The sequence below is a fragment of the Protobothrops mucrosquamatus genome, unplaced genomic scaffold, assembly GCF_001527695.2.
Source record: "Protobothrops mucrosquamatus isolate PMUCROS unplaced genomic scaffold, P.Mucros_1.0 scaffold_205, whole genome shotgun sequence".
Classification (NCBI taxonomy): Eukaryota; Metazoa; Chordata; class Lepidosauria; order Squamata; family Viperidae; genus Protobothrops; species Protobothrops mucrosquamatus.
Window position 1 is genome coordinate 113,518 of NW_015386281.1, and position 14,607 is coordinate 128,124.

Genomic DNA, 14,607 nt, shown 5'->3' on the forward strand with positions numbered 1-14,607 from the left:
GTGTTATATGCTAACACAACTTAGTAGTGAGGAGTCCTTTGTACTCTCTGAGCTTGCTTGTTTTCTTACAAGCGTTTCATTACCCTAACTAGGTAATATCATCAGTGCTAGTAAGGAGTGCTGTTTGCTGTCAGTTTATATTCTGGTGTCTTGCCTGTGTGGGTAGTGGGGGCGGTCTTAGGGATGCCAGGGAATTTCTAGAAGACTGGCACTCTGACAAATCAGCCATTAATAGACACACAGACATTAACAACATCTATAGACTATGCCAGTGGTGGCGAACCTATGGCACGGATGCCAGAGGCGGCACTCAGAGCCCTCTCTGTGGGCGGGCACGCCGTCGACCTAGTCCTAGGCCTTCAGCTGGGTTTTATAAAACCTTTTTGCTTTAGGCCTCCGCTGCCGTGTGCAAAAAAAAAAAAAAAAAAAAAGGTTCAATCAGTCAATTTCAACTTCTCGTGGAAAAAAAAAAGATCTTGCAAAGTTGGAATTGATTGATTGAACTTTTTAGTCCCACCCAGTCTGTCGTTACCACTGCAGCCACGCCCACTCAATTGGCCACACCCAGCCAATGGGCCACACCCTCCCGGCACTCGACGATGCATAAGCGGGTTTTGGGTTGCAGTTTGGGCACTCGGTCTCTAAAAGGTTCGCCATCACTGGACTATGCAAAAGAGACAAGCAACTAGCCCCAAAGAGAAAAAGACTCCAGCACTGCTCCACAAGTAATCAGCACTCAGATCAGCATAGATTAACTCCAAGGTCACCTTCAGACCAACAATCAGCCAAGCAATACCTCAATCAAGAAATTGCCAAAGAGCCATTAGTAAACAGCCCAACCAAAGAATCCTTAAGACCGTCCCCACACAGACAGACAGGCAAGACACCAGAATATAAACAGGCAGCAAAGAGCACGCCTTACTACCGGTAGCACGGATGACGTTACCTAGTTAGGGTAATGAAATGTATGCAAGAAAACAAGCAAGCTCAGAGAGCGCCAAGAACCCCTCATTTCAACCCTGAGCTACAAATATTCTCCTTCATTGGTATAACTTAGTAGATTAAGAATGCATTAATTCAGTGGTTCTCAACCTTTTTAATGCCGCGACCCCAACCGGTCGTAAGTCGAGGACTAAACCGGTCGTAAGTCGAGGACTACCCAACCGGTCATAAATCGAGGACTTTCCCTGCCCGGGAGCGCCGCGCATGTGTGGTTCCACCCCCTGCGCCGGCTGAGGCGTAGCTGGCAAGCGGCAGAGACGGAGCAGGCCGACCACCAGCTGGCCCAGCCCAAGGGAGGTAAGGCACCCGCCGGAAAAGGGGAAAAAAATGGCGGACAGCCTTGCTTGGTGACCCCCATGAAATGGTCGATCGACCCCAAATGGGGTCCCGACCCACAGGTTGAGAACCACTGCATTAATTAGAAAGTTCACTGTACGGATGTACTATACCAGTTCCTATAAAACAGGCTGTCCATTTAAAATAACGTGTTATTCTAGCATTTTTAAAATAAATTGCTCAGTACCCTTTCTCCAGTCATGGCAAAAGGAGCATTGAACCACTGTTCAAAAGTGCTGCAGCTCTTGAAAATGGTGGGGAGGAGAAAATTAAGCAGAGCCCAAAGTTCAGGTAGTTTGTTTTGCAATGGCGTTCCTGTCAAGAGGATCCTTCTTGGTGCCACATAGTGAGTATTGAGCACCTGAGTCAGCTTACAGTGATGGTTCTTCATTCGGTGACCTTCATCTACAATCATATATTTCCACCGAATCTGTGGAAACACAGAAATACTTGGTAGGAAATTATTTATATTGAGGTTCTAACCTATGAAATCATTAAGATTAGATACAACTGAAGCCTTCAAAACTCATACTTAATTTCAAAGTATGTGATAATTGGTACATATTTTTGCACAATATCAACAGACAGCCACTAAAATTGGAATGCATCAAGTGTACTTCACAAAGTGCATCATAATGACCACCTTGAAAGGGCATATTAGATTAATATAATGCTATATAAAAGCAAATAGTCAATAAAATTTAGACTGAACGGTTTTGTTTTGTTTTATTTATTTATTTATTTATTTATTTATTCATAAACTTCTAAGCTATCCAACTCCAACCCTGAGTGGCTTCACAAAGTTAAAAAAGATTAAAAGCTCCATACAAATGAGCAACATCCATAACATGACAAATCAAAGGAAGAAAAATCTTAGTTACACTTCATAGGGGCTTATCCGTCCATCCTAAACCAGCTTAATCCTTAAGGATTAAACCCTTTAACCAAAGCCAAAGAGAAAAAAAACAGGTTTTTAAAGAATGCTCCAATGTGGAGCATTAAAATAAAAATATTGGCTTCGCAGCCTTTAATTAAACATCTTTATATTTTATATGTTTAATTAATTTTATACGTTTAAACACTAAATGCAGATTAAGTTCATGACTCAAAGAAAATTCCAGAAGGTGAATTGATGCAATTTGGATCAATAGATTCAGCTATATAGTATCAACCTAGTAAACTTTAGTTCCCAGTATAGCTGAGAACAGCTGCTGAAACCTGATCCATTTATACTTAGTATCACTTTGCAAAGGAGGGGGAACAATGTAAGGAAGTAAGAAACAGAGTCAATGAATGGATGAAACTATACCCCTTAATATTTTATTGAGGAATCTTGAAAATCATTATCAGGAGCTTTATGTGTCCAGTACCGTACATATTTAATTCCAGACAATTTTGTTTAGTCCTCCTTTCATTTTCACTAACATTCTCCACAGTAAATTCAACTGGCTGAACCGGCAGGAAAAAACTTTCTTAAAACTGATTTGAGAGGATTGGGAGCCTCCCAATGCAAATGTATAAAGAGATGGAAATTCCAAAAGCGGAATTTCAGCTGCCCTCGATTTATGACCACAATTGAACCCAAAATTTGTTGTTAAGTGAATTTTTGTTGTTAAGTGAATTTTGCCACATTTTACAACCTTTCTTGCCACTCTTGTTAAGTGGCTGTTAAGTTAGTAACATGGTTGTTAAGTGAAGCTGGCTTCCCCACTGACACTGCTTGCCAGTAGGTCACAAAAGGCGATCACATGATCCTGGGACACAGCAGCTGTCATAAATACGAAGCATTTCCCAAGCATTCAAATTCTAATCATGTGACCAAAGGGATGCTGCAAGAATTGTAAGTGTAAAAAACAGTCGCAAGTCATTTTTTCAGTGACGTTGTAACGTCGAATGGTCACCAAGTGAACTGTTGTTGAAGACTACCTGTATTTTGTGGGGTGCTTTGATAGTCTATTTTGCAAAGTGCTCTTTAATACTGGGTCCCAGAAAGAAAAAAAATAGCTTGAAATTTTTTGAAGTTTACTATAGCAAACGCTGCTGATTAAAAAAATGTACATGCTCTGAAATGCAGCACAGGGAATTGGAGAGAGATATGACAAATCACAGTAGATTCCATTATTTAATTACCTTTACTTTCATAAAATAATTCTGGAAAACACTGTAATTTCCAAAGACTGGCTCCCATATTTTAGAGTCTACTCAAAAGATTTTCAGTTACCGTATCTTAACACATACATGAAATGAATGGTACAAATTTCAATCTGGTCTCTGTTATCTTTCTACATCTAGGAAATGATAACAGTGCCTGATTCTTCCCCCCCCCCTTTCACTGTATTCATCTCTGCTCAGAAACAAAGAGCTGCAGATAAAAATGGAATAGCAGGGTTCCAGGTAAATGGGATACAGCAGAGGGATGTGGTGGTGGCTATTCTGCTTGACAGTGTGGAATTTATGGGATCCACAGGTAGCAAAATCTTTCCCCTCACCGGCTATCCTGAAAGGACTCAGCAGGAACAGAGATGGTGAATGGGATGGGAAAAAGGCAAAGCAATTTAGAAAAATGCAGAACTTTTAAAGACAATAGTGATTATGGACCCTTCAGGTTTGGTATAATTCTTGCTAACTGAGAGTGGAGGAAGCCAAAAAGAAATAAAGAAAGAAAGAAAAAAGCTAGCCATCAAGAAAAGTCTCAAATATAATAGTACCTTAGCAAGAATGTGTTTGTCCTTTATGATGTATTCATATGTAGTCAAAAGAACGTTGAATTTCCCACTACGTAGCTGAGGTACAAGCGATCGGCGCATAGCAGGTGTACCCTGAAAAAAAGGGAAACAAAAAAATCGCATCAAGGTATTATCCACTAAAAAAAAAGGATAGCTGGGAGATGGATAGAAAAGGGCACCAGGGCGTGCCTAATATATTATTAGTATTTCTAATCCATTCAAGAGGAAGCCAAAGACAAAAAAGGAATGTGGATTGGATCTTTACAAATATATTCAATAGGTCTGCTGTAAGGAGGAAAAACTAACTTCCTCCTGTCTTTCATTGATAGAACCCCCCAATGAATCTTTTCATCAATAAGTGATACCCTGTTGATCAACAGCAATTGAAAAAGCATTGCTCAGATAGTGGTCTTATGCTACAGTCAATCTCATCCCTCTCTCTCTCTCTCTCTCTCTCTCTAGCCTGTTTTATAACAGCAATTGTAACTAAACTACTCCAATACTATGCTACTATGCTACAATCTGGCATTAACATCATTTACATTTTTTTTAAAAAAAAGAAAACTAGGCAAGAATGTACTAATGTATTGTAATTATGATCGTGATTACTTGGAACAGAGCACATTGGAATGAGCATTAACAATTTCCTTATATATTTCAATTCCTGAAATTACTTGTGAGATATTACAAATCAGATATTACAAATCTATAGCACAGCAACACTTTACGTTCAAGTAAAATTGCTCAGTGAACCTGAGTGAATATGTAGCCATCTTTACGCTCATATATAAAATATCCAAACCTTGTAAGAAATCTTCACCACAGAAGGGCCCCATTTGTCAAACTCGTATGTCCAGTTGGATAAAGTCCTATATAAAAGATTAAGATTGCAAAGTATATTAAAACTGCATCAAATATAAAATTCTGCAACCTGATTTTTAATCTCCAAGGTGCAAGATTTTTAACAAATTGAAACCTGTAAAGCATGTTGCACCTCTTTACTGTAACAGTGGATTGCTCTCCCGTCATGTCAAAAGTGCTACCTGGGTTTCAGTTCAGAATTTATCCATGTTTCTGAAAAATTATTCTATGTGTGTGTACATAAACTTGTCTAGTCTAGTCTAAACTGATTTCTAGTGGATTTTATGAATGTCAACTTCACTTTTAAGGGCCTATTCACAAAACTGAAAGAAGCAATGACATAACACATACTCCTAACGTATTTTTATACTTAGATCCTTGCTTCCCAGTTCTCTTTAAAAAGCAGAAACCCCAATTAATACACACAGAAAATGTGCACATTGGTCTTATATACTGGGTGTCTAACTGGGTTTCTAAACACATATGCTAACACCACCAGCAGTATTCTTATGTGCATGGATGCATCAAAAGATAAACACATATTTAATGCAAAGATCAAAAGGATTCTGACAAATGAAAAATTTGGAAATGTATTAGAACACATTGTGCAGGTTAAAAGAAAATAGTCAGGCCTATGGAAGAAAAAAAAACATTTCTCTTGATATTGCTATTTCTTTGTTCCAAAGACAGATAATCTGCAGTTCTACTGCCTTCTCTCCACCAATGGATACCTCAAACGTATGCCTAACTGTTAAATAATATAATTGTTGCAGCCACAATAAACCATAATATGGTTCACTGACAGTTATTTATTCTGATGCAGAATCTCAGCCAATACGTTTGATTTGGGAGGCAGGGGAGGCTATAAAACCAAACCTGCAGACATATTGCAGCACATGTATAAACAGATATCTGACTTTAAAGTGGCACAGCTGATTTTAATCAAAATTACTGGCCTTACAAGAATCTTTTCAAAGATTGCATGAGAAGACAACAGAGCAAAACGGGGTTTACAGTTATTTCTTTCAAAACCAATTTTATACTGACACTGGATTAATTGCAAAGATGGATTAGTTAAGGAAGAAAAATGATAATCACCACAATCACCAAATGAGCAGCATTGCAATTCCACAATTCTCACTCAGCATAAGTTAACCGGGAATTTGTGGAGTTGTAGTCCCAGCATATCCAAAATTTGTGGCTGGTGGGACAAAAAAGATTTGAGTAACTCTCAAGAAGAATGTGAGAATCCTCAAGAAGGATATTTTGGAATCTGAAAGGGCATTCTATGCAGCCAGTCTCAGGTAAAAAATACACGTTCTGTCTTGTGAATAGGGTGACTAAAAGATGCAATACTGTACATTTCAACTGCTATAAGCTGTATATTTGCAATCTCACAAAATCCATACGTAAGGAAGGGAAGGCAATCAAAGATTAAATCCATAACATGCAGGTAGCATATTCTAGTGTGTGCTTTGTTCAGTCATTAAAGGTAAAGAAAAAAAAGTACATGTTGTTAATGAACCAATCACAGGAAAATATCATTAGGAAGAATTTGCCTACTTACGAGAGGGGAACAATGATGAGATAAGGTCCATTAAGCCTTTTGTGATCCATCAGGTAAGTGATGAGCGCAATCGTCTGTATGGTCTTTCCTAGCCCCATTTCGTCAGCTAAAATTCCATTCAAATTGTTATTATACAAGGAAACCATCCATTCCAGGCCCTGGACCTGAAATACAATAAAATTGCCTCAGTTATCTGTAACAGTAATATTTTCTTATTTTAACATCTCTGAGTTGGAGTGCTTAGGTGCTGACTGCAAGTAGCGTAATGATAAAGAAAACATCAAAAATCTCCCAGACAAGAATAACTGTTGCTATACATTCCAAGCCTTAGTATACTTTTGCTCTGAAAACCAATCTGTGGTTTAGGCAGTGTTAAATATTAAGACAACCCATATTGTGACATAGTTCAAGCTTTCAGTAGTCAGTATAGGCTTCAAATTTATATTTTCATGGTGCTATAGATCTATTTGATAGCATTTAAAGCAATACAGTACAGTTCCTAATCTCCAACTTGCACATTACAATGAAACTATCCTGAATATTGTTTGAAAATGAATTATAAATGATAGAATTGATTCAATATTGCTGTGTTGCAACAAAACACGGTTACTTTCACATTTTTAACTGGTAGAAGTAGTCAACGAAACATTGCAGCTAAATGAAGTGGATTTAAAAAATAACAATTAGTCCAATACAAAGTCAGACTTCAGAACATAAGTTCTCTCATACTTCCCTTCCCTAGTTTAACAATTTGATGTAAGCCTACATCAAATCAAGGCCTATAGATAACCAGGAAAGAGGAACTGGGATAAGCTGGAGCCTGGTCTATAACATGATATTTGGGCTGAAATTTGCATGATGCATACACGCGGTGCACAGACTGATTTTTGACATGCTACCAGTTGAGAAGTATGAGTTCATACAACCGCCATTATAAGAATGGGCCCTTGAAGCTGTTACCAGCTTTCCAGGGAACTCTCAAAAGCAAAATGTTTTCAAACCCTGTCCTAGTAAAACCTTGATCAACGAAGGAAGCCTTACTATCAGTCAAAGTTGAGACTTATGCAGGCAACTCAGTGGAGAAACAGCTAGAATCTGGTCTGCTTCAAAATATGGACCAGACAATGAAGGAAGGGAGGTATGCTTTTTAATGTGTTATATGTTCTAAAACAGTGTTTCTCAACCTTGACAATTTTAAGGCATGTGGACTTCAACTCCCAGAATTCCACAGCCAGCAATGCTGGCTGTGGAATTCTGGGAGTTGAAGTCCACATGCCTTAAAATTGTCAAGGTTGAGAAACACTGTTCTAAAATATTCAAGGGTAGAATTCAAGAATCATCCCATATCTAAACAGAATGATTTGGTAAATCTGAAATAGTCCAGCTTTTTATTTTTATTTTTAGGAGACTAATTATGGTACAGTTTAAGGATCCCTGGCATGAAGTTCCTGTAGGAGCAATTTCCAGTGCTTGCCTGGTAATGTTTCAGGGTGCCGTTGATAAGGAGAGAGGACTGCTTTTCCACCCTCTCAGCAATTGCATGAGCCACTGTATAGTAAGACTGAGATCCTCTGGCACTGTACTGCATGCTGTATTCATCATCCACATCTTGTCTGGCTGTCCTATAAAGCAAGGAATGGTTCGTTTTTAATTTCACACCGATGACTAGTTTGCCCTTTTATTTCTTAAACGTGCAGAAACCTGATGTAGAAAGAGGAGTGTGCAAAATGCTTTGCTCTCTCTGCTCTCCCAAATTACTCACTCAATGATGTCTTTAGCGGCTCTTTCGGAAACATCTTCACTGTTGGGATCCAGATGTCTCTTTTCATCTGTTTCTTGTCTACTTGATTCATCGTCATCTTCCTGCAGGAAAAAAAAAAAAAAAGCACAACCCCTGAAGTCAATCCCCACATGAAACACTTATCTGCAAGAACTCTAAAAACCAGCCCAGTTTTCCATTATGTTTTGCTTCCCTCTCCAATTTCCTCTGCCTCGTAAAAAACAAGAAACTGCCCCACTGAGATTTATACAGAAGTAGCATTTGTTACTAAAAAAAAGAAAAAAGAGTTTAGCCTGATTATAAGAAATTGGTTTTATTATTTTACAATATGAGTAAGTAAGTTTGCCACCTATGATTTCTAAGGCTTTTAAAATAACCGGTGGAGGTGAAAATTCTGTTTTGTGGGATTGTTTTAAGGATTTTTTTTTTATCCTGGCTTTATTAGTTTTATAAATAATGTAAGGTGGCAAACATATCTAATACCCTTTCCTCCTCCTATTGGGAAAACAATAACCCTGTGAAGTAGATTGGGCGGAGAGAGATTGGCTGGCCAAAGTCACCCAGCTAGTTTTTCATGCTAAAGGCAGGACTAGAACTCAGAACTAGTCCAAGTCACTGTGCAGAGGTTTTAGGATGCCAAATTATTTCTGTGGTCAAGTTCAATGCAAAAAAAAACCCTATGAAGAAGCACTTTCATATTACTCAACTTCTGAGTACCAGAGAAGAGGGAATACAGTATGGGGAGTATCTTGCCACATAAGAAAGAATATCTGGCATGTATTCCACGTGTGGTATTTCTCACAGTTTTCCCACCATATATATACCTCAGGTGACTTAAACATTTGCTACTTTTAACCATAATTGGGAAGAATTCAGAGCTTTGTGGGTAGGATAGGTCCCATCTATTGGTCTTCTCATCTCCTTAGTCCAGGGTAGGCAACCTTGGCTCTTTTATGACTCGTGGACTTCAACTCCCAGAATTCCTGAGCCAGCCAAGCTGGCTCAGGAATTCTGGGAGTTGAAGTCCACGAGTCATAAAAGAGCCAAGGTTGCCTACCCCTGCCTTAGTCCCTAAAAAAAAATATTCTGCTGGGCCAGAACCATAATCCTCTGTAATGGAAAGGATGGATTAGCAAAACTAAGACTGGGACCTTGAGATCCCAAAGCAAAAGCCAAAAAAAAAAAAAAAAGGGTACAGTAAATAAATCTTATAGATTTAATAAAAACTCAAAGCACTTTCCCTTTTGTTGCTCTATAACAGGGGTAGGCAACCTTCGCTCTTTTATGACTCTGGACTTCAACTCCCAGAATTCCTGAACCAGCATAGCTGGCTCAGGAATTCTGGGAGTTGAAATCCACGAGTCATAAAAGAGCCAAGGTTGCCTACCCCTGCTCTATAACAATGCATATCTACTTCCCTAGTTATTACTGGCAATAGTTTTAACAGCAGTTTTAAAAATTACTAAATACATTGGCTGCTAGCACCAGAAAACAAAAACAAAACAATCCCCCCCGCCACACACACTACCTTTCCTCTTCTACCGGTAAACCATTTAATGAGAAACTCATTAAAATATAATAGTTTTCATACAAACCGTATGAAGGAAAAATATCCAAGAAGGCTTATTACAAATTATATTAAGAATTAACAATCTATATCCATTTTGATGAACTGCAATATCTTTCAAACTAAACCCCGTTACTTATTGTGATCAACAACCGTCAGTAATCAAAAAGAAATCTGACATCCTTCGTTGCTTAAAGATTTATAACTAGCTATTTTTTCCCAGTTAGTTAATTAGGTTATGGTATTGTAATTTACGACCCAATTGAAATATTTTATTTAGACAAGAAGAGTCACACAAATTAGTATTATTATGGCTTATTATTGTTATAGTATAAAGAAACTGGGAGACTGGAATGATACGCGGTGGATTCTATTTTAATTAGGTTCCTTGTTTCTTTATTTATTGGAATTTCTGTTCCTGTTCTAAATTATACAACCTCATGGCAAATTAAAACAGTACATTAAAATAATATACTGTATGACGTACAATAATAAAATAAATAAATACATCTGACCATTCATAAAAGCAAAGAAATTAGTACCAAACAATATGATGCCTAAATACACTAATGATGGACACCATCAGCTTGGATAACTTTAACTACTAAATGCCCTACGGAACAGCTGAGTCTTTCCCGCTTTCCGGAAGAATTGTGCCTGTTTGCCATAGTGGCAAATTTCTGTAGCTTGCATGTAGGATGAGTGTGGAGGTTCATTCTCTGAGCTTGTGGGTTGGTTCCTGAACGTTTTGTTACCAGGCTAGGTAATATCTTCAGCGGAGTTTAGGGGATGTCAGAGTCGGTGTTCTTCTGCCTCTAAGGGCTTTGTGTGGTCATGAGACCTACTGACCACATGAAGCCCTCATAAGCAGGAGAACACCAACACTGATATCCCTAAATTCCATTGAAAATGTCATCTAGCCCAGAGGTCCCCAATCTTTTGGGCACCAAGGACCGGTTCCGTGGAGAAAGGTTTTTCCACGGACCGGAGAGGGCATAGTTTTGTGTGCTGCCTGCATACCATGGATGGGGCTTTGCTTGTTTGTGTGGCCCAGTTGCTGGCATGCTGCGGCCCGGTACCGGTCCATGGACCGGGGATTGGGGACCCCTGATCTAGCCTGGTAACGAAATGTTCAGAAACCAACCCACAAGTTCCACCTCCACCCTCAATTGTGTTTGTGCTGTTTATCCTTGGTAGGCAGATAACTAAGAAACATTACCCTTGGGCCCTCCAGCCTCAACCTTACTGATATTGGGGATAGATAACCAGGATAAACTACTGCAATGTGTTCTACCTGAGGCTACCTTTGAGGATTATTCCGTAACTACCAATGATACAAAACACAGCTGCCACAACACACCACATAAGATGGCTCTACCTGGAGAAGGTAGTCTTGAAGATACCTTGGATCCAAGCCCACGAAGAGCTGTAAAAGTCAGAACTCCAAATGGTACTCTGAAGCCCTCTGGCAACCAAGAGAGCGGCCAATATCAATGAAGCTGGATGAAGATGCTCTCACCACTCAGCATGTAGGCAGCTACCAATTGTAGCTTTGCAAAGGTAACCCCACGCACAATAGACTGTGATAGTCTATCCAGGTATTTATTTTGCAGTATTATAGAGTTGTACCTATAACTACAATATTTATAAATAGTATATAACATAAAATATTTATTTTTTTGTATACTTATTCTTACTCTCTGGTATCAAAAAATATTCTTCTAGATAAAGAGCTGCATCAAGAGACAGTGTTCACTTACATCTTCTTCATATTCTGATCCACTTTCCTCTTCACTGTCTGATCTGGGGGCAACTTCATAGCTGGTGAGGAAGAAGCAGGTGGAACAGCTGAGTAAGGGAATTCCTCCAAAATAGCAACCCTTTTAAAATATTTCTAACAAAAAAAGTATTTCAGAGAAGTACGAAAATAATATTAAGACTGTCAAAGAAATCAATTATGGGAGAAATCGTTCATGGGCTTCCAGAGGAGACAAATTGGCTCAAAGTGCTAAAATTATTGCTCCACAACAGCTAGTCACAATGGGCAGAGTTTACTTACATCCATCATGTTCTGCTCAAAAATGTGCTCAGGGTTGACTTTCTCAGAAAAATGCACCCCTCCATAAGTAAATATTGAAGAAAGAAGCTTGTGTATTTAGAAATAACTACATTTTAATAAACATATAGTAGTAAAGCTGCATATTAAAGCATGTTGCAAATAATAAAAGCTGCAAAATTTTGAGCAAACATTGATCAAACACAATACATAAAAAACCTGCAACATTAATATGGATGGGGTTTAGAATAGTGGTGGGCTTCAGCCAGTTCGCACCACTTCGGCAGAACCGGTAGCTAATTTTTTGTTGCCCAGGCCCAGAATGGACTTCCGGAAGCGGCATCCACACAGAGAATCGGTTGTTCACATATTTGAATGCCACCACTGCTTTAGAACCATTTACATATATGTAAATTAAAATAAAAATCTGCAAATATTTATGCTACATGACTGTAATGCAAAAGTATCGAGTTATGGGTTAGGAGGTAAACTGATTACTTACCCTGGGTTCATTTCTAACCAAGCATCCAATTGACTTGCTTTAGGAGCTTCTGGTCCAAGGAGAACTTTGCCTGTTTCTGTATGAGTTACCTTGACCGGGAGATCACTCATCTGACTGCTCTCATCTATGAGCTAAATATTAAGGAGAAGCATATATTTGAATTTGTGTAAAGAATAGGTCCGCATTTGCAGTGCTTGCAGTCACATGATCATGATTTACAGTTTCCCGCAAAACACAGGCCCACAGTGAACACTGAGTTCACTTAACAACCACTGCAAAAAAGATTGTAAAAAGAGGTCCGGTTGCATGGTGACCTGCTTTACGACCACCATGAGTTTTGACCGTAATAATGTTTATGGTGTGGCAAAATTAAAGCTTTTACATTGTCTAGTTGCTGCTATTACCATGAAGGAAAAGAAAACCCGAAGCTGCAGATGGAATTATAGTCAGAACGTGGAATGTAGAAAGCATGAAGATGGAAAAGCTCAACACGGTGAAAAATGAAATGAACAAACTACACATTGACCTCTTGGACACCTGCAAATTGATATGGATAGGAATTGGACACTTTAAATCAAAAGATCATACTGTTTACTAGTCAGGAGTCAGGACATTAAAAAAACAACAAAAAGCAATGTTGTTTCATAACCAGGAAGGATATAGCAAAGATAGTGCTTGGTTAGGCTACAGTCAATAATCAACTAACATCAGTTAAGTTTTCACAGTCAATCCTTTAACATGACAGCTATTCAGGTTTAAGTCACAACCATAAGTCTAGGTGGTCAGGTTCAATCTGAAATTGACAAAATAGGCAAGCAAGCTCTGGAAACAGTCTGCAATTTGGAGATTGTAATGCCAAAGTTGAAATACTAAGAAAGAAAACATAGTTGGCCTGTTCAGCCTAGGAAACAGAAATGAAGAAGAAAAGTGACTTATCGGTTTTTGCCAATTTAATGATGCCTTTATTATTAACAAATTCTTCATACAACAGAACAACAGTCATCTACATGGATGTCGCCAGAAGGAGCACAGATAAATCAAGGTACAAGGAAATAAAAGAGCTCAGTTATAACAGCAAATACATTGTCAAAGATCATGTGGAACAGATCACATGAACTGCTTATGTGCAAGTTCCAAATCAAAGTAAAGCCGAAGAATAAAGCCAGCCAGTTTCCAAGACATGAGCTTGACCACAGTTGCATCATTCTCAAGAACACTGGGAACGGCAATGAAGGCCTGAACCACATTTATAGGAAGCCAAGGAACGAAACCTAAGATGTCAAGAATGAATGTGAAAAGAGGCTGCCAAATACCAAGAAACAGAAGAAATCAAACTGGATATCAGAACAGATGGTGGACACTGCCAGGAAGAGAAGAGAAGCCAAGAAAGACAAATATCTCAGGAAGGAACTTAACAAAGAATTTCAGAGAACTGTTAAACGAGACAATGAGCTGCATTACAATTTTTGTAGAGAGAACTAATGTGGAGATAGACCAAAAACAAGGGAAGTTTTTTAAAAGATGTCTTTTAAAAACCTTAAATTGGACACCAATGGATAGATAGTGAATAAGCCAAAAAGGACCAAATAGATGGAAGCAGTACATTGAAACTGAGTGTAACCAGATGACAACATCTAAGATACTTTGGAAGACGTTCTGAATTTATAAGAACGTCTAATGGCAGAAGATGAAGTTAGCACTACAGCAATTACCCAGCTGGGAAGCTACAGGAACTGATGGAATGTCTACAGAAATACTGCAAGCAACAGAAGAATCAATAATAGTTGTAACCAAACTATGCCAGCAAATCTGGACAACAGCACATGGGCCAACAAATTAGAAGAGGTACCAATGGCAAAGAAAAAGGAGATTTACGCTATTGCATAAAATTCTCTATTTCACATGTTAGCAAAGTACTATTTAGGATCATCTAATGCAATCTTGCTCTGAAAAGGGAATGCCAGATGGTCAATCTGTTTTTAGAAAAGACAAGAGGAACAAGAATCACTACTGCTGATACGCCCTGGATAAATGAGAAAGCCAAAGAATACGCAAAAGAAATCGACATGTAGTTCACCAACTATAGAAAGGCCTTGAATGCATTGATCCGGTCGAATTGTGGAATGTCTTCAAGAAACTGGGCTTCCTAGAATATATTATTGTCTTCATATGAAACATACACAAAGGATAGGGACACCTAAACCAGACAG

The 14,607-nt window shown here is 38.6% G+C and overlaps 1 protein-coding gene across 1 annotated transcript in view; it reads right to left on the bottom strand.

Annotated features, from left to right (window-relative positions):
- Positions 1-14,607, bottom strand: part of SMARCA2 (SWI/SNF related, matrix associated, actin dependent regulator of chromatin, subfamily a, member 2) — a 109,941-nt gene that overhangs the window by 46,399 nt on the left and 48,935 nt on the right. Inside the window, exons 12-19 of the mRNA XM_015826093.2 lie at positions 12,398-12,528; positions 11,600-11,660; positions 8,255-8,355; positions 7,967-8,114; positions 6,493-6,656; positions 4,867-4,933; positions 4,047-4,157; positions 1,526-1,768 (exon numbers count right to left, since the gene is read on the bottom strand). Of these exons, the coding sequence (XP_015681579.1) occupies positions 1,526-1,768; positions 4,047-4,157; positions 4,867-4,933; positions 6,493-6,656; positions 7,967-8,114; positions 8,255-8,355; positions 11,600-11,660; positions 12,398-12,528 (1,026 nt within the window). The remainder of the gene's footprint in view (positions 1-1,525; positions 1,769-4,046; positions 4,158-4,866; positions 4,934-6,492; positions 6,657-7,966; positions 8,115-8,254; positions 8,356-11,599; positions 11,661-12,397; positions 12,529-14,607) is intronic.